Source organism: Anolis carolinensis, unplaced genomic scaffold (assembly GCF_035594765.1).
Source record: "Anolis carolinensis isolate JA03-04 unplaced genomic scaffold, rAnoCar3.1.pri scaffold_8, whole genome shotgun sequence".
Classification (NCBI taxonomy): domain Eukaryota; kingdom Metazoa; phylum Chordata; class Lepidosauria; order Squamata; family Dactyloidae; genus Anolis; species Anolis carolinensis.
Window position 1 is genome coordinate 6,240,140 of NW_026943819.1, and position 19,092 is coordinate 6,259,231.

The 19,092-nt window shown below is 41.5% G+C and overlaps 1 protein-coding gene across 1 annotated transcript; it reads right to left on the minus strand.

The window, feature by feature from the left end:
- Positions 1 to 953: 953 nt before the first annotated feature.
- Positions 954 to 17,309, minus strand: golga7 (golgin A7). The gene is made up of 6 exons (XM_003228115.4): positions 17,151 to 17,309; positions 15,250 to 15,382; positions 9,911 to 10,063; positions 7,063 to 7,164; positions 6,707 to 6,770; positions 954 to 2,200 (listed from the first exon to the last, which is right to left on the minus strand). The coding sequence occupies exons 1-5, from the start codon at positions 17,243 to 17,245 to the stop codon at positions 6,723 to 6,725; spliced, it is 531 nt and encodes a 176-aa protein (XP_003228163.2). The 5' UTR covers positions 17,246 to 17,309; the 3' UTR covers positions 954 to 2,200; positions 6,707 to 6,722.
- Between the last annotated feature and the right edge of the window lie 1,783 nt (positions 17,310 to 19,092).

Genomic DNA, 19,092 nt, shown 5'->3' on the forward strand with positions numbered 1-19,092 from the left:
TGCACAATTTAGAACCAGACTAAAGAGAGCTGTTGTGTATTTTCCGGGCTGTGTGGCTATGTTCCAGAAGCATTCTCTCCTGACGTTTCGCCCACAACTATGGCAGGCATCCTCAGAGGCTGTGAGGTCTGTTGGAAACTATGCAAGTGGTGTTTATATATCTGTGGAATGAGGTCCAGGGTGAGAAAAGAAGTATTCTCTGTTTGAAGCAAGTGTGAATGTTGCAATTGGCCACCCTGATTAGCACTGAATGGCCTTGCAGCTTCAAAGTCTGGCTGCTTGCTGCCTGGGGGAATCCTTTGTTGAGAGGAATTAGCTGGCTACACAGATAAGCCATTGAAATTCACAGGCATGTGCACAGAAAAGAGGAAACCAGGATAATGAATGAAAATTTGCTACCAGTATTAAAAAAACCTCAAAAATCAGGGCAGTAAATAAACAATTGTGGCAATTGTGGGAGTTGAAGTCCAAAACACCTGGAGGAGTGAAGTTTGCCCATGCCTGCTTTAGGTGTATATGAATTATATTTATTAATACCTCATTTTCTGTTTATTTGTGTTGTATTTTGAAATGGTCAAATAAATAAATTATTATTATTACCTCGCTTTCTCCGTCCTGCAGGAGACTCAGCATGAAACATAAGCATGGGTCCCGTCTCCAAAGGTGCATATACAGTAGTCTCACTTATCCAGCTTTCTGGATTATCCAACGCATTTTTGTAGTCAATGTTTCTGCCGGCACGTTTAGCTTGGATAAGTGAGACTCTACTGTATTCCAAAATCCCAAAGACATCTGGTTTGAAGGATTTTGGGTACGGAGAACCTCAACATTGCACATACATTGATGCAGTGTGCTTGCATTTAATCTGCAGTATAGAAGACTTTCCCAATCCTCTCTAAATGTCCTCGTTTTCTACTTTTGTGGAACAACAACAAAGCAGCATTTCAGGTCAGTGCTAGCAAATAAGACAATTTATTTTAAGAAAAAAGTTACTAATCCATTAATATTTCTGGAAACTGATTTTAACAGGTACAAGAAGCAAAAACACTGTGTTACAGTTTAGAAAAAAAGAACCCACAGGTATTTTATTCATACACTTAAAATATTAACCGGACTTTTAAGAGGAGAGGATAAAGAAATCGGCGAAGAGAAGGGGAGAGGAATCCATCTGAAGGCCCTGATCCTCGATTGGCATCTCTTGTATTGCTCTAGTCTTTAAAAAAGTCACAAACTTTTATTTATCCATTTGGTAAATGGCCTCATTTGGCAAATTCCCAGATGTGGAAGGAAATGGGGAGTCCCATACAGTAGGAATCGCTGTGAAGTTCTACTTAAGCTCCTACAAAAGGCCAGCTTTGATTCAAGGAGGGCGAGTTCGACAGGAAGCATTTGATTCAGCAGAAGGTATCGATTCCGAGGAAGAGATGTTCCACGTATTATTTTTTTTTGCAAGGAATGATGAACGGAAGTGGAAAGTTGCACGGACAGAAGAGATGCACTTTGTGACGGACAGAGACGAAGCACCGTCGAAACACCATTTCCTACTCAAGGTACCTGCTTGCTCTACTACTAACATGGGGAGGGGGACCACTTATTACCTACTTCACTTATCTAACACTTAAAGGGGTGTAGAGCAAGGGTGGTCATGACACAGCTTACATTTTCCCTCGCCTGGAACGGAACAAGCAGTTTTTATATTTCTGAAGATGTAGCAAAAGCAACGGGATCAATTTCTCAAAAATGGCGCGTTAAAAACAGAAGCCCTTTTCTGATTCCATCACCAACACAAGATGTCATAGGTTTTGAGGCTCTTCTTGATCAGGGGATGGGGACAGACATCCTGCTTTAAAAATTCAACTAGCAAGACCATAATGCTGCTTTTCCTCTGAACAAACATTGATACCCATTGCCCAGGGAGGGAGCCCCACTGCTTTCGGAGACGCCCGATTTGTCCTGTGCCCTATGTTCATGGCTTTCTTATGTTGCCACGGGAGTTGACCACCTAGACAACCCCAACGCACGACGCCTGTCCTAATGACACAAAATGAATGCTGACCAACTCACAGGTCTCCCCTGGCCAAGGAAAAGGGCTTTGAAGAGTTAGTCCTTGTGGCAGATGGCACTGTGGAGTTGGCAGCAGCAGAAAGGAATGATGCAATAATGGAGGTGAGGGGGGTATCTGGAACGAAGGAGCTGGACCCTGGGGAGAAAAAAAGAGCAAAGAAATTACGGCAGACCATAATAATAGAATCTTAGAAATGGAAGAGACCTCGTGGGCCATCCAGTCCAACCCCCTGCCAAGAAGCAGGAAAATCGCATTCAAAGCACGTCTGGCAGATAATAATAAAACTTGATTTATACCCCACCACCATCTCCCCGTGGGGACTCGGGGCGGCTTACATGGGACAGAGGCCCAAACAACATAGAACAAAACATAGGCAACAAATACAAATCACACTATAAAAAGATAAAACAGTAATACAATATATCAATTAAAACAAAAATACAGGATAAAAAATTGCATTTATAACACATAAATGGTAAAATCGTAATAAAAATGGGATAGATTATTAAAAACCCTCTGGGGCTGATTAATTAATGACTGTATCTCCAAAGGCCTGCCGAAACACCCAAGTCTTCAGTTGGCCATCCAGCCTCTGTTTCAAAGCCTCCACCACACCCTGGGGCAGAGAGTTCCACTGCTGAACAGCTCTCTCTCACAGGAAGGGTCTGGAGAACAAGCCCTATGAGGAGCAGCTTAAAGAACCGGGCATGTTTAGCATGCAGAAGAGAAGGCTGAGAGGAGACATGATAGCCATGTACAAATACTTTTTTTTTTCCGTGTCAGGAGCAACTTGAGTCACTTCTGGAGTGAGAGAATTGGCCGTCTGCAAGGACGTTGCCCAGGGGACGCCCTGATGTTTTGATGTTTTTTGACCATCCTTGTGGGAGGCTTCTCTCATGTTCGCACATGGAGCTGGAGCTGATAGAGGGAGCTCATCCGTACTCTCCCTGGGTGGGATTCAAATCTGGCAGCCTTCAGGTTAGCAACCCAACCTTCAAGTCATGAGGCTTTAGTCCACTACGCCATCGGAAGTCATAGGGAGGAGGGAACAAGCTTGTTTTCTGCTGCCCTGCAGACTAGGACGTGGAACAACGGCTTCAAACTACAGGAAAGGAGATTCCACCTGAACATCAGGAAGAACTTCCTCACCGTGAGGGCTGTTCAGCAGTGGAACTCTCTGCCCCGGACTGTGGTGGAGGCTCCTTCTTTGGAGGCTTTTAAGCAGAGGCTGGATGGCCATCTGCTGGGGGTGCTTTGAATGCGATTTTCTGCTTCTTGGCAGGGGGTTGGACTGGATGTTCCTTGAGGTCTCTTCCAACTCTACTATTCTATGGAAGTTCTTCCTCATGTTGAAGTGGAATCTCCATTCCTATAGTTTGAAGCCATTGTTCTGCATCCTAGTCTCCAGGGCAGCAGAAAAGAAGTTTGTTCCCTCCTCTCTATGATTTCCCTTCACATCTTGATACTTGGCCCTCCTCATGTCTCCTCTCAGCCTTCTCTTCTGCAAGCTAAACATGCCCAGCTCTTTAAGCCGCTCCTCATAGGGCTTGTTCTCCAGACCCCTGATCCTTTTAGTGGCCCTCCTCTGGACACATTCCAGCTTGTCAACATCTCCCTTCCACCCAGTGTGATTCCAGATGTGGTTCTGACCAAGGCAGAATGGAGGGATAGCATGATTTCCCTGGATCTAGACACTAGATAAACAAAAGTGAGTAGCTAGAAAAGCCAATGTAACTCTAGCTGCATCAATAGGAACATGGTGTCTAGATCTTTGCCTAAACTTCCCTGCAGAAAGATTTGTGGAAGCAATGAAAAGTCACCTTGAGAAGGTTACTATTTTCACAAATGCCATGGGAGCTAGGCTTCTTCCAATTTCTATTGCCATCTGTGTTGCTACTGGAGCCAAGCCAGGGAAATATCCCCTTATATAAAGAGGTGGTAAATATTCCATGAAGTGCTCTCTGTAAGCCCTTAAGATCTTTTGCAGCAGGGAGTTTTGCCAGGGAGAAGGCAATGGCTTCTCCCTCCCATTCACCATCTCTTGCCTTTAGTTTTGCCTCGGCTCATGTGCTCTGAAGCCCTGACTGAGTGGGATTAAAGAACACAACCATTAGGGATTCTTTTTTATCCTTGGGATAAATAGGGCGATTTTTCTTTCTGGGCAGAAAGAGATTAACCATCCCTGCTTTTGGCCAAAATGCAGGGGAGAACTAAGAGGCTGGATAGGGAGAAAAGCCAATAACTGGTTCTTCAGAAACTAGTGGGTTTCAGAAGTTGTCAACTCTGTTAATTCAGCAGGTAAAGGTTCCCCTCTGACAGTCTAATCATGTCTGACTCTGAGGGTAGGTGCTCATCTCCATTTCTAAATTGAAGAGCCGGTGTTGTCCATAGACACCTCCAAGGTCATGTGGCTAGCTTGATTGCATGGAGCAGCATTACCTTCTCGCTGGCGTGGTATCTATTGATCTACTCACATTTGCATATTTTTGAACTGCTAGGTTGGCAGAAGCTGGGGCTAACAGCAGGAGCTCATCCAGCTCCTCGGATTCGAACCGGCAACTTTTTGGTTGGCAAGTTCAGCAGCTCAGTGGTTTAACCCGTTGCACCACCGGGGGCTCTTTGTTAATTTAGTGAACAGCAAATACTCTGCCTATATTAAGCAAGAATACTGCAGGTATTCTGGGTCAACTCTTGGCATCTCAGCTTGGAACCTATTCAATAGCTTTGCCCCTTGAATTTCCTGGATGGGAAGCAAAACTCAGGTTACTGCAGGAATGGGAGACAGATTTGCAAGTCAATGCCATTGGCAATGCTTCTCTCTGCTAACCATGACCTTATTATAAACCCTTACAAATACTGGAAGATAATAAAAGCAAAGCACTTGCAGCTAATGAAACCTCCTAGAAATTTAGTATCACTCCACTCTCCTCCAGTTCATTTCACAGGGGCTTGAACACCAATGGTGTATGTTGCTCTATAATGGCCCAGAATTCCGACAAAACCTACCAGTTTGCACGAGCAGCAGATAAATGACTCATATCTAATGGAGTGTGTGCCAAACAGATGTCGCTCACAGGAGGAGAAAATAGCACGGCGGCCACAGAAGAGGAGCGATAGAATATGCTACTTTCCTCCTGAGCACGAAGGGATTATTCGAACTGTTGAAATGGTTAGCCACTGTGTTTTCAGCATGCCAAAAATCAGCCAAAGGCTATCCAAGGGAAAGATGCACCACTGGGGAACAAACAGGATGGGAAGCTCTTTTTGTATCAGCTTCTAGCAAAGCTCAAAACAGAACACTGAAATTCAGGATCTGCTTGGGTTAAATTCTTTAATTCTTCCAGTTCAAAACAGTGCTATGTCCCTTCCTTCTTCAAAGACAAAACTAGCACAACATGCTGCATGTGTATGTATTAGTATTTCAATATAGCATGTGTAAGGTAAAGGTAAATGTTTCCAGTCGTATCCGACACTGGGGGTTGGTGCTCATCTCCATTTCTAAGCCAAAGAGCCGACGTTGTCCGTAGACACCTCCAAGGTCATGTGGCCAGCATGACTGCATGGAACGGCATTACCTTCCCACCATAGTGGTACCTATTGATCTACTCACATTTGCATGTTTTCGAACTGCTAGGTTGGCAGAAGCTGGATCTAACAGTGGGCGCTCAGTCCGCTTCCCGGATTTGAACCTGGGACCTTTCGGTCTGTAAGTTCAGCAGCTGAGCGCTTTAACACACTGAGCCACTGGAAGCTCCATAGCATGTGTATGTATTAGTATTTCGATATAGAATGTGTATGTATTAGTACTTCAATATAGCAAGCTGCTTAGCTTTTTCTGTTTGCTACTTTGAAAAATGGTTAGCTTACACAATTAGGTAGCAAGACTCATGTTGCTGTTGAAGATTCCTCCTCCAGAAAGTACTAATTATAATTTCTCTGAACTTCTTCTTGCTCACTCTAAAAAAAAAAACTGGCTCCAAAATACTGTCTTGTGCCAAGAAACATGACTGCATACAAAGAAATTACAAGAGCAGGACATTCTGGCAACTCACGCAAATAAAACCTTATCTAAATGTAAGTAATTTGCTCAGAACACTTTCTGGATCCAGCATAAGTCAAAGAAAATTAAGAGCTACTAGACCAAGATTTCAATAGTAAAGAATGTAATTGCACTAACTGGCACTTTCTGAAGAGCTAAGGAGAAAACTAAATGCCTAGACATGTGTTGAGGGTCCTCCATAGAGTGTGAGACTGAAACCTGCAACCTTTCTCAACACTTGCTACCTTGTAATGTTTAACACAATCTGGAGGGCCATGCAATTTCCACCTCACTTTAGATTTTAATATTATACAGCAAGAAAATAGAATGATTTTGATCTATTATTTTATGGAATGCAGCTTTAAGGGTTGACTCCATACTAAACTCCTTTCTGTGGGCCAAAAATAATCACCTTCTAAATGGTAGTGACTTGAACCGGACAGTGGATTGCATTTCCCAAATCTGCCCAGCCATGCTTTTCCTGAGAAAAGCCCAAGGCTTGATGCAGTGATTATATAAACAGCATCTCATTCACTGGGGCCAGAGAAAAATGATATTTAGTGGCTGTTTTTCATGACAGCAATCTACTGCCAAGTACCTACCTCAAGCAGCAGGGATTTATCTCCCACTGCTCACACTTCTGTCTTCATAAATCGTAATTTCAATCTGCACAGGAAGATTGTTAAGAAAACTATGCCGAAGAATGGTAACATGAATGACAAAAAATAGCAGAAGCACTGTGAGTTATAGCTGTTTGTGGAGGCGGGAGTCTGTCTGTGTAAATGGACACCTTTGCCACATACACACATATACATTTTTACTTTTATTACGTGTATAGATAGATGAGGTAAACCTCTTTGTTCCAATGACTGCCAGCATTTTCCTCACAGAGCTATGAATATCTGCACGAATCTCAAGACAAAACACAATAGTTTAGGAAGTCTGCTGAAAAGGATACAACTCTTAGCCCTCTTTCGATGGGGTCAGTCAGGAGAAGGCCCTGCGGAGCATAGATCTTTTCGTTTTGTTCCTGAACATACTTGGCAATTTTCTTTAGGACCTAGACAAAATATAAGATAGGACAGTTCTATAGCATTTGCATCAACTCCAGCATCATGGCACTCTTTATACTTCAGCAGGCATGGGTTTTGACCTGGTTTGTGGCAGTCTTTCTTGCCATTTTATAATCGGGAAAATCAAAGTTTGGAGGATGCAAAACAAACCAATGCTTCTTCTAGGGAAACTGAAGGCAAACACAGATTTTGCTTGACGCATTTTCCCCCCTGCTGTTGAGATACTTGCAGTAGATGCCGTTTTGGTCCATGGAACTCTAAAATGTCATGAACATCCATGGAACTAATTAGATACAAGCAAACAGTGTTTTGGATGTTTACTGTAATGGTACTAAGAATTTAGTGACCCACCCACAAACAGCCAACATTTATTAAGCAGTATGAAACACACAGCTTTATTATGACTTGTATTTACCAGCTAGTTCATCCTTTCCTACTTGAACTTAACTCATGATGATTTTTTAAAAGGATTATGTTCAACAATGTGATCCACCTTGGATGAAAAAGTCACCTGCTTCACAGTATACTTTGTGGTTTGATTTTCCAGTGGAAAAAGCCAAAAGGAGGGAATGTTAGGTCAGGATTATCCAGATAATAACTGAATGCCCATAAAATTTATCATTCTTTTATGAAACTTTAGAAAAATGCATTAAACACAAGCGTGGTCGTCTGGAAACTGTGTTTTCATTCCAAGTCAGGACATTGGCTGTATACTTAAGTGGCTGGATTTACTGCCTCCCTTCTCAAAAACCACTTTATTGAGAGTCCTGAAAGCAGCAAAGGAGCTGGCATCAGATCCAGATTGTATAAAAATCAGAAGCCCAAATATAGCAGTGTGGAAATGGTTTGACCTGGAAGCAAAGTATTTTATACTGGCTTTCAAGAAGTGGCAAAAATCTTTTATTCCTGACATGAACTGTCTGGCCATACAATCACACAGTTCTAATACCAGCAGGAGCAAAGTGGATGGAAAAAAACCATCCATCATTTTACGAATGCCATCCTAGAAAATCAGCAAAGACAATCTCTTGGCAGGTGGGAGTGACTTCTGGTAATGCTTTTATGAAATGGAAAAGCAAATGAAAGAAATTCCCACAAGGAAATTTTTTTCCAACCACTAAAGTTGAGATATTCATATATTTCTCCTACATTAGTGCTAAAAGCTAAGCAGTAGGTAAGCTCTTACATAAGTCTATGTATAACATTTCTCATTATTGCTATTCCCGGTCTTGGATTTCTTTCCTAAATTGTTTTAGTGAAAATAAGTGTCAATGTTTGTTTGGTACTATGGAGGAAACAACATAGTATTTACTAATGGTGATGGTCTCTCTTATTTTTATTCCCAGCTCCTCAAACTCACAAAAGCAAAGAGGTTGCTTATATGTGTTGTCAAAGGCTTTCATGGCTTGAATCACTGGGTTGCTATGAATTTTACGGGCTGTATTGGCCATGTTCCAAAAGTGTTCGCTTCTGACATTTCGCCCACATCTATGGCAAGCATCCTCAGAGGTTGTGAAGTCTGTTGGAAACTAGGCAAGTGGGGTTTATATATCTGTGGAATGTCCAGGGTGGGAGAAAGAACTTTTGTCTGTTTGAGGCAAATGTGAATGTTGCAATTGGCCACCTTGATTAGCATTTTTAAAAAAAGGAAATTATTTTCTGGAAAAATATTTTTAATATATTAGACACAACACTTTTATGCCTAGGCAAGCTATACATGCAGCATTTTATGTTCTTAAAATAACAAAGTAAGTTTCTATCTGTAGAAGGGGTTAATATTACGGCATATTTAAACAACCCTCTCAGCAGCAACAAGAACTTCTTGTCTCACATGAAAAAGCAATTTTCCTCCAACAAGCATTGGACATGTGAACAGAGGAAAAATTTGGTACTTTATGTTCAGACAGACTTCCTTTTTTGGATATATCACTCAGCAACACTCCAACAGGTAAATAAATAATCTGGCTCCCTTTAACTATCCCCTTCCTCCTGCAAATACATCCTAGCACAAAATATCCTCAACACTTCAGCACTTTCACATTGTTTGCTAATGCTCCACCCTCTGCAAGCCAGACAGCAAACGAAAACAAATCCACACCTCCCACGAGATGTTATGCAAGTGAAAACTATGTAGATTTCTAAGATGTAGCTCTCCTTGAGAAAGCTTACTTCTCTCCAGACTCTACCAATGCAGACTTCAGGCAAGAGTTCAATTGATGGAGGGTCTGTCAAACCATCCTAATAAATCTGCTTGCAAAGATTGGGAAGAAAGGGCCTAGTCTAGTCTCCTTCCAGAGACCTCCACTGTTTAGTATGCGTGATCTTTCTTTGTTCCTGTGCAAACACTCATTTTAAGAGTAAACCCCTTGGCTCAAGATTCCTGGACTATAATCCACAAAGGGAAATTTTCCAAGCTCTGGCTGAGAACTAGGCTAAAAACCAGTAAAAGTACAGCCAGCGGTCTACATTTGCTGGGGTTAGGAGCAAAGGACCCCTATGAGTGAAAACCCGTGAATAAAGAAATCACCTTATTCTTAACGTGAAAGAATACCATTCTAGGAATGTCACATGACCTGCACTGAAAACCAACTACAGAATTACACTGGAGAAACCAGAGATTCTTATACCATGCTTTTTGCGGCCAGATGAAAATATGTATGTCCCATGGAATTCCTTACAGTTTTACCACCACTACCTTGCTCCTTCTCCAAAGGGCAAAGAACACCAACTCACCTTCTCATAGTGTGTCTCCATGCACAGGAATATAGTGTAGGCTGTCAAGCAGGCCAAACAACCTTCAAGGTACGACTGGCTCCCAAGCTTTTCTGCTTCTGCATAAAGATTATTTAGTGTCCGTACTGTTTCTTCAAACTGCTGCCTGTCGAGCTGGAAAAAGGAACACACAATGAAGCAAATACACTCAGCCTGGTTCGTGTACTGAATTTACTGTACAGGCAATCTCATGCAAAGAGAGGCAGGCATGATTATTATAAAAATTGCACTCCATCCCGTTCAGTGAGATGTATTTCCCGGTACCTTTGCTCAGGATTGGAGCCTTGCTCGCAATTGGAAAGACAAATGGGTTTAACTCTCCTTTGAAGACCTGAATGTTTCCCAGTTCAGACATGAGCTCAGAGGCACAAATTATAAGTTTTCAAGCGAAGAGATACTTGCCGTGCCGAGTCAGCACAAAGCTGTGGTTTATGTGTTGGACTAAGATTTAAGAGAGACCACGACTGGAAGCCTAGTTCTGCCACAGAAGCCTACTGGGCTGAGTTTTATCACAGCAGGTTAACCCCAATCTGCAATAAATCTTACCAATCAAAAAGTTGGCAGTTTGAAGCCTGGGTCGGGGTGAGCGCCCGATCCTCAGCCCAGCTCACTGCCCACCTAGCAGATTGAAAACAGCTGTGAGTAGGTAATTAGATACTGCTTAAGCAGGAGGTATTTTATGGCACCATAAATTAGGTGCCCCTGGCAAGGTACAATTTTATCAGTACATTGCTCCTTGCTTAGCTCTTCAAGAAGGGAACAAAACTGGTTTACTTCAAAGTTCAACAGACTCTTCACATTTGCAGATTTGACTATTGCAGATTTTATTATGCACATATTTGATTTAAAATGCTCTCTCTAGGCCCTCTAGTGCAATTCTGTGTTCAGCTTCTAACAGATGTTGGCCATAGGGTCATGCTGGAAATTCCTAGAGAGATGTTCTCTCAGGTTAAAAAAATTGCAATTTCTTTATTTGTGTTCTTTCACTTTCACAGCAATCCTGTGCCATTCTCCCCAGTGAATGCAGTGGGATGACTGTAATATGGAAGGATTGCAGAGATAGGAAACATTAAGATGTGCTGTTCACCACTGAGTTATAAATTGGTCCAAAACGACTAAATTTCTACCAGAACAGATTAAATATAAAGAAGTCTGTACCTGTTGTATCAATTTGTTACAATTAGATCTGTGCGAGATAAAGGGAAGGGTTCAGAAAGCCTGCCTGTTTGTTATGATGCAGACTGAATATTCTACTCTTCCAATGCTAGCCTGCAATGTAAATCTTTGCCACTAAAGGCTACTAAACCGGTGCCGGAATACAAGGCTGGCAAATTTTATTTGCAATTATAAATATAAGCATGTGCAATCAATCTGAGATTCACATTCATGCCCTCAGCATTCCTTTAAAATTAGAGGAAGTAATATATACAGTGTCGAACACCTCTTTTGAATGCCCCATTTAAAGACAATCAGAAATGGCTTTACCTCCAGGAATTCACTTTCTATGATAAGCAAATGCAAACACAGGCGACAGAGCTCCAGGACATGTTTTAAGGAGGTAATTTTATTCATTCTCCAGCAGGAAACACAAACATGCCTTACTTCAATGGCTTTAATCTTGATATTTATGTGGACCGCTACGTTTCGTGAGCAAGAACAATATGAAGCAGAACAGTTGAAATCATTTTAAGCACAGCCTATGGGGTGATGGAAGTCAAACTTTACCATCAAGTGGTATTAAAAAACAGCTGTTTGTCATCAGGAGCCCCCAGTGGCGCAGCGGATTAAACCACTGAGCTGCTGAACTTGCTGACCAAAAGGTTGGCGGTTCGAATCTGGGGAGCCGGGTGAGCTCCTGCTATTAGCCCCAGCTTCTGCCAACCTAACAGCTCGAAAACATGTAAATGTGAGTAGATCAATAGGTATCGCTTCTGCTGGAAGGTAACTGCGCTCCATGCAGTCATGCTGGCCACATGATCTAGGAGGTGTCTACAGACCGGACACAACTAGACTTAATGTCAGGGGAAAACCTTTACCTATAATCATGTATGGTTCATTGTTGTGCTCCTTCATATTTTCCCAATAAATGGCAACCCTATGGTAAAACTATGGGGCTGAGAGTGTGTGCCTTGCCAAGGGTGAATTTCTACAGCTGAGTGAGGAATTAAAGCCTGGTCTCCAGAGTCAAAGTCTAACACTCAAACCATGCTCTCTCTATAATTTATAGTATTCATTCATAATGTATAGCAGGGGTCCTCAAACTTTTGAAGTGGAGGGCCGGTTCATGGTCCCTCAGACTCCTGAGGGGCCGAATTATGATTTGAAAAAAAAATACAAATTCCTATGCACACTGCACATGTCTTATTTGTAGTGCGAAAAAACACCAACAACAATTATTTATTTACTACATTTATACCCCACCCTCTCTCACCCTGAAGGGGAGTCAGAGCAGCTTACAAGTTGTATGTATCTACAATATATTATATTAGCATAGCACAATATTAGCATTATATATTACTATATTGTACTATACCACTATACTGTAATATTATTAGTAATATTAAATTTAATATATAATGTATAATATTATTATATTGTATTATTATTAGTGTTATATTGTATGACATTAAAATATTAATAATATTACTGTATATGTATACACAATATATTATATTATTACCATAGCACAATATTGGTAAATGAAAGAACAATACAATATTTAAAAATAAAAACAATTTTAACCAACATAAACCTATCAGGATTTCAATGGGAAGTGAGGACCTGCTTCTGGCCAATGAGCCGCCCCGAGTCCCTCTGGGGAAATGGTGGCGGGGTATAAAAATAAAATTATTATTATTATTATGAGATAGTCAAGTTAAGTAGGATTGTTATTGTTGTGTGCCTTCAAGTCATTTCAGACTTTGGGTGAGCGTAAGTCTAAAACTGAGGGCGGGGGCCAGGTAAATGACCTTGGAGGGCCGCATCCGGCCCCCAGGCCTTAGTCTGGGGACCCATGATGTATGGCATTTGTCACAGTACATTTACCCTCAGTAGGTCTATTAGTAGATAGCATAGGGAAGATAATACTTAATATAGAAGTAACAGCAGCCAGGATCTTCCAAAGACCTCACGGCCTGTACATTTTCATTAGAATTTGCATTTGACATTTACTAGCCAGTATCTTTCAAAAAGGAACCCAGGCCTTGCGCCTGTGCTGTTTTCCCTGCTTTGTGGCTGGCTCATCCGCTTCCCTTCCCGCTGCAGATTAAAGCCCTGGTGATTAATTTCCACAGTCCCCCTTGGACCATCTGCTGGGATCCTTGCAAACCGCAGGTTGGGAACCTCAGACTTAATTTACGCTCCAGTGATGTTTGGCAAGATGGGAAGCGGTTTCTATCTATTGAGAGCCGTTCCATTATGCAATTTGCAGGCCTCAGGCAGACCCTGGATTCAACTTTTCAGGGCTTTGAAGCTCCCATCAATCATCTCTAGCCCCACCCCATTTTTAAATTATAGCTTTCAGCTGATTTTGCCCCAACCTACAAATAATGTGTCCCAAATGTGTAAAAAACACAAAACACACCCCCCCCCCCCAAATTGTATCTTTCTTAATACTAAGACATGGGGAGTGGTGTTGTTGCCACATATCCAATTTTTATAATCACAAAACTTAGCCTTGTAGGCTTTTATACATCTTTCCAATATTCTCTCCTAGCTAGGAAAAAACAGCAATAATGAATCTAAACCAGCTCCCAACCATCTTGAAGGCAACCAGAATATGTTCTGAATCTATGAATGTTCCTGATGTCTACACACCAAGTTTTGCCAGGCAGACAACACTGCAGTTGTTTTAGACACACTTTGTAATGTAGAGAAACCCATACAAACATGAGGGCAGAATGCAGCGGCTTCTAATTGCCTGAGGTTGAAGGCATGACAGGATCTTCTAGTTGAGCAAACTGCAAACAGGAAGTGACAACAATCACGGACGATAGAATGTCAGTTAAGACTTGTTTCCATCTGAGAGCTGTAGCTCCTTCCCAAACTAGCACCTCATGCCTAAGGAATGGTTGATCTTGTCAGACATGACTAATATGAGCTAAGTGTTTTGACACTTCATTTTCTTGGTCAGGGAAACTTAAGGCCAGGCCAAATCAAGTCCATAATTCCAAAACAGTCATTTTTATCCTGCCTTTCTTACCCCACAAGGGACTCAAGCCGGCTTATAAACTCCAGCAAAATTCAATGTTGGATGGACATAACAATAAAACACACCTCATCAAATTATAAAACAGTCATATATATGAGTGATTAAAACACATAATAGATTAAAACCATATAAACCATATAAAGTGCCGAGTCTTGATCTCATACTTATCCATAGTCATTTTCCAAAATTTATTATTCAGGCTGCTGAAGACTAATTCAGTAATATCTTATTCACCAAACGCCTGCGTGCAAAGCCAGGTCTTAAGCTTTTTCTAAAGACCAGGAGAGATGGGGCCTGCCTGATGTCACTAGGGAGGGAGTTCCACAGCCGTGGGGCTACTACTGAGATGGCCCTGTCTCTCCTCCCCACCAGTCACACTAGCAAAGAGGGTGGGACCTAGACAGGGCCTCCCCAGCTGATCTTAAAACTCTTGTTGGCTCATATAGGGAGATGCGTTCAGACAGGTAAGTTGGACCAGAACCATTTAGGGCTTTCTAGATCAAAGCCAGCACTTTGAATTGAGCCCAGTAGCAAATTGGCAGCCAGTGGCGCAAATGCAACGGGGGGAAGGGGGGGGGGGAGGGTTTACACTTGCTTTACACCACTCCAGTAAGAAATCTGGCTGCCACCCATTGGACTATTTGAAGCTTCCGGACTGTCTTCCAGCCCCAAATGGTCTCTTTAATTCAGTGTTGGGATCCTGAAAAATAATAGTTTTCTTAACATCACTTTTTAGACTTTTACATGAATCTGTTGTGCAGTGCTTACAATGAACTCTGCAGAAGATGCTCCAGCTGTACTTCATAAAACTGAAAATTGGGACTGTTTATTTACTGACCTATGATCAGTAATGTTCAATTTTTATATTTATTTTATATACCTGAAGTCATGTAAAAAATTCTCAGGCCAAAAGGGGTCACGAGTGGATAAGTTTAAGAAGCCTTGGTTGATCTATGGCCTTTAAAAAGCTACAATTTCAAAGCCAAACTGCCTCTTTTGTGTCCAAAAGAATGGTGCAACCCCACAGAAGTTCTCACTGCTCACAGAGTCTTGTTGCAAGGGCAAAAGGTGAAAGTCCTTTGACGCTTACCCGATTCTCCAGCTCAGGAGGAAACTTGGTCTGGAACTGGCACTTGGTGCCACTGCTGTAGTCCCGCTGGACAAACACCTTGCTGGCAACAGGCGGCTGCGGTGGCCTCATTTCGCTGTCCAAGTTGGCCAGTCTGGAAATGGAAAAGGATACACAGAGGGTCTTTAAGAGGACTGGATAACCAGGATTAAGCTTTCCTTCCAAGACATCCTGAACCTTATTCCACTATTCAAGCTGAGCGGACTTTTCTTCATCATCTTGAGTCTCCAGTACTCTCCTGTTACCAAATGCCACTCAAGGCACCATAAAGGGAGGACACACTGTGTTTTTATCACATGCACTTCTTCCTTTGCATCATGTGTTTTTGATTAGGTCACCAGTCTTACACATTGGTGACTAATTTCATGAACGATTAAACACTTCTAACTTAACTGAGGTGCATAACAAAGGTAGAAGTCACTTTGTTTCAAAAGGCATGGACATTGAACTTGCAGCCTATCTTCTAACAGACAACAGTTATCTAATTATATAATATTATTAACAATATTAATAATAATTAAGACCCATAGCCCCTACCCAAATTAGCAGAGCGAATATCTAATAGACAAATAGATATTATTATTAAGACTCAAAGCCCCTGCTCATATTGGCAAGGCGATTATCTTATCAAAAACAAGCATCTATTTATGATATATATAATAAGTATAGTAACATTTATTATTATAAAGATTCATAGCCCCTGCCTACAATGACAGGGCAATTATTAAATAAGTAACAGATATAAGTAACAGACATCATACCAATCTGAGAATCAGGAAAATAGTTCCATCTTGTCTCCTGTGCCATAGCAACATGCTATGCTAATTTTATATACATTTATCAATATACAATATATTGTATATACATATATTGATAATAATATAATGTAATACAATATTATACTAATAATACAATAAATGTAAAGGTTTCCCCTGACGTTAAGTCCAGTCATGTCTGACTGTGGGGGTTGGTGCTCATCTCCATTTCTAAGCCGAAGAGCCGGCGTTGTCCGTAGACACCTCCAAAGTCATGTCTGCATGGAGCGCCGTTACCTTCCCGCCGGAGCGGTACCTATTGATCTACTCACATTGGCATGTTTTCGAACTGCTAGGTTGGCAGAAGCTGGAGCTAACAGTGGGAGCTCACGCCACTCCCGGGGTTTGAACCTGTGACCTTTCGGTCTGCAAGTTCAGCAGCTCAGTGCTTTAACACACTTCGCCATTGGTGCGATGTAATGTAATATTACTAATAATATTACCATATAATGATATAGTACAATATAGGAATTTAATGCTTATATTGTGCTATGCTAATAATATATTGTATGTACATTTGTACATTATCCAGCACTCGCTTATCCAACGTTCTGGGTTATCCAACACATTTTTGTAGTCAATGTTTTCAATACATCATGATATTTTGATGCTAAATTAGTAAATACAGTAATTACTACATAGCATTATTGCGTATTGAACTACTTTTTCTGTCAAATTTGTTGTTAAACATGATGTTTTGGTGCTTAATTTGTAAAATCATAATGTAATTTGATGTTTAATAGGCTTTTCCTTAATCCCTCCTTATTATCCAACATATTCGCTTATCCAACGTTCTGCAGGCATGTTTATGTTGGATAACTGAGACTCTACTGTATATAACATAACAATAAAGTCTCATGGTCCTTGCCCACATTGGGTGGGGGTATAATAACAACCGAATGGCTCTCGCTCCCTCTATTGAGGCCTATACGAGGGCCAGGCCTCCTTCCCTCTCCGTTCCTTCCTCCCTTCCATCCTCCCTCCCTTCCCATTGCTTCAACCCCCCTCCAGCCAGCCTTCTCCCGCTCCACATCCCCGAGGCCTTACGGGCAGAGCCGGAGCCCCTCCGCCGCCGCTCCTTCTTCTGCTTCCTCCTGCTCCTCCGCTTTCCAGCTTCTGTCGCAAACGCCTCCCACCTTCATTTGCGGCTGCCGTAAAGTGAAACCCCGCCTCGCGACGGAAAGCGGCCCTGATTTAAAGTCCAAAGAGAGGCGCCACAGAGATGAGAAACAGTTAGAGTCATGCTGCGTTGTGTTTTTAATGCGTGCTTCCGAGTCGCGTCTCCCTTTTTGGACAATCCCAATCAATTTTTCTTCTTCTTAGGCAAGGCGCTTTAAGGCACTTCTACACTGCCATATAAAATCCAGATTACCTGCTTTGAACTGGGTTTCAAGGCAGTGTACACTCATACAATCGACTTCAAAGCAGATAATGTGGATTACCTGCTTTGATAATCTGGATTATGTGGCCTAGGATTTTATATGGCAGCATGGAAGGGGCTTTATATTGAAGGGACCATAAGCCAGAAAGGAGGAAACGGATATAAATTTGGAACGTACAATATTTTTATATGTACTATACAAATAGAAGCCTGTGACCCCTTATTGAAAATATATTGTCTGAGAAATGATGAAAGTACGGCACTGTATGCAACAAACACTTGCAATGTATGTATATTTGAATGAATGAAAATAAATAAACATTATATATATATATAATATATATATAAAGAAAATAATAAACTACAGTAGAGTCTCACTTATCCAACACTCGCTTATCCAACGGTCTGGATTATTGTGTTGTCGAAGGCTTTCATGGCCAGGATCAAAGGGTTGTTGTGTGTCTTTCGGGCTGTGTGGCCATGTTCCAGAAGCATTCTCTCCTGACGTTTCGCCCACATCTATGGCAGGCGAAACGTCAGGAGAGAATGCTTCTGGAACATGGCCACACAGCCCGAAAGACACACAACAACCCGGTCTGGATTATTATTATTATTATTATTATTATTATTATTATTATTATTATTATGAAGAAGAAGAAGAATCCCCCATTACCATGCTATTTGGGTATCCAACATTCGCTTATCCAACATTCTGGATTATCCAACGCATTTTTGTAGTCAATGTTTTCAATACATCGTGATATTTTGGTGCTAAATTCATAAATACAGTAATTACAACATAACATTACTGCGTATTGAACTACTTTTTCTGTCAAATTTGTTGTATAACATGATGTTGTGGGGCTTAATTTGTAAAATCATAACCTAATTTGATGTGTAATAGGCTTTTCCTTAATCCCTCCTTATTATCCAACATATTCGCTTATCCAACATTCTGCCGGCCTATTTATGTTGGATAAGTGAGATTCTACTGTATTGCTTTGATAATCTGGATTACATGGCAGTGTAGAATGGGCTGTAGACACATAGGCTGGATTTATGACAAGCCCATAGTCCAAATTATCTGCTTTGAACTGGAATATGTGGCTGTGTAGATTCATATAATCCAGTTCAAAGCAGATCATGTGGATTATCTGTTTTGACAATCTGGACTGTATGGCAGTCTGGAAGCGGTCTCAGAGGTTGAACATTATATCATAGGAGTTTCCCATACATTTCCATAAACAAGGCAGTGGAACTCAGCTGCAGGTATCCTTGGATGCCACGTAATACATCCTGGATTTTAGCAATGCTGCAAGCCTGGAAAAGTTGTTTTTGGGCTACAACTCAATCAATTCCCCAACAGCCACCTGGTTAGGAATTTATTAATATTAAAAAGGTAAAGGTTTTCCCCTGACATTAAGTCCAGTTGTGTCAGACTCTGAGGGTTGGTGCTCATCTCCTTTTCTAAGCCAAAGAACCGGCATTGTCCATAGACACCTCCAAGGTCATGTGGCCAGCATGACTGCATGGAGTGGTGTTACCTTCCCGCAGAAGCAGTACCTATTGATCTACTCACATTTCCCCTGACGTTAAGTCCAGAAGTGT

Coding starts and splice junctions, on each gene's coding strand:
- golga7 (XM_003228115.4), bottom strand. CDS start 17,245: ATGAAGGTGGGAGGCGTTTGCGACAGAAGCTGGAAAGCGGAGGAGCAG. Junction 10,064..15,249: donor CTCCTGAGCTGGAGAATCGG/GTAAGCGTCAAA, acceptor TCCTTTTTCCAG/CTCGACAGGCAGCAGTTTGA. Junction 7,165..9,910: donor TGGAGACACACTATGAGAAG/GTGAGTTGGTGT, acceptor TATTTTGTCTAG/GTCCTAAAGAAAATTGCCAA.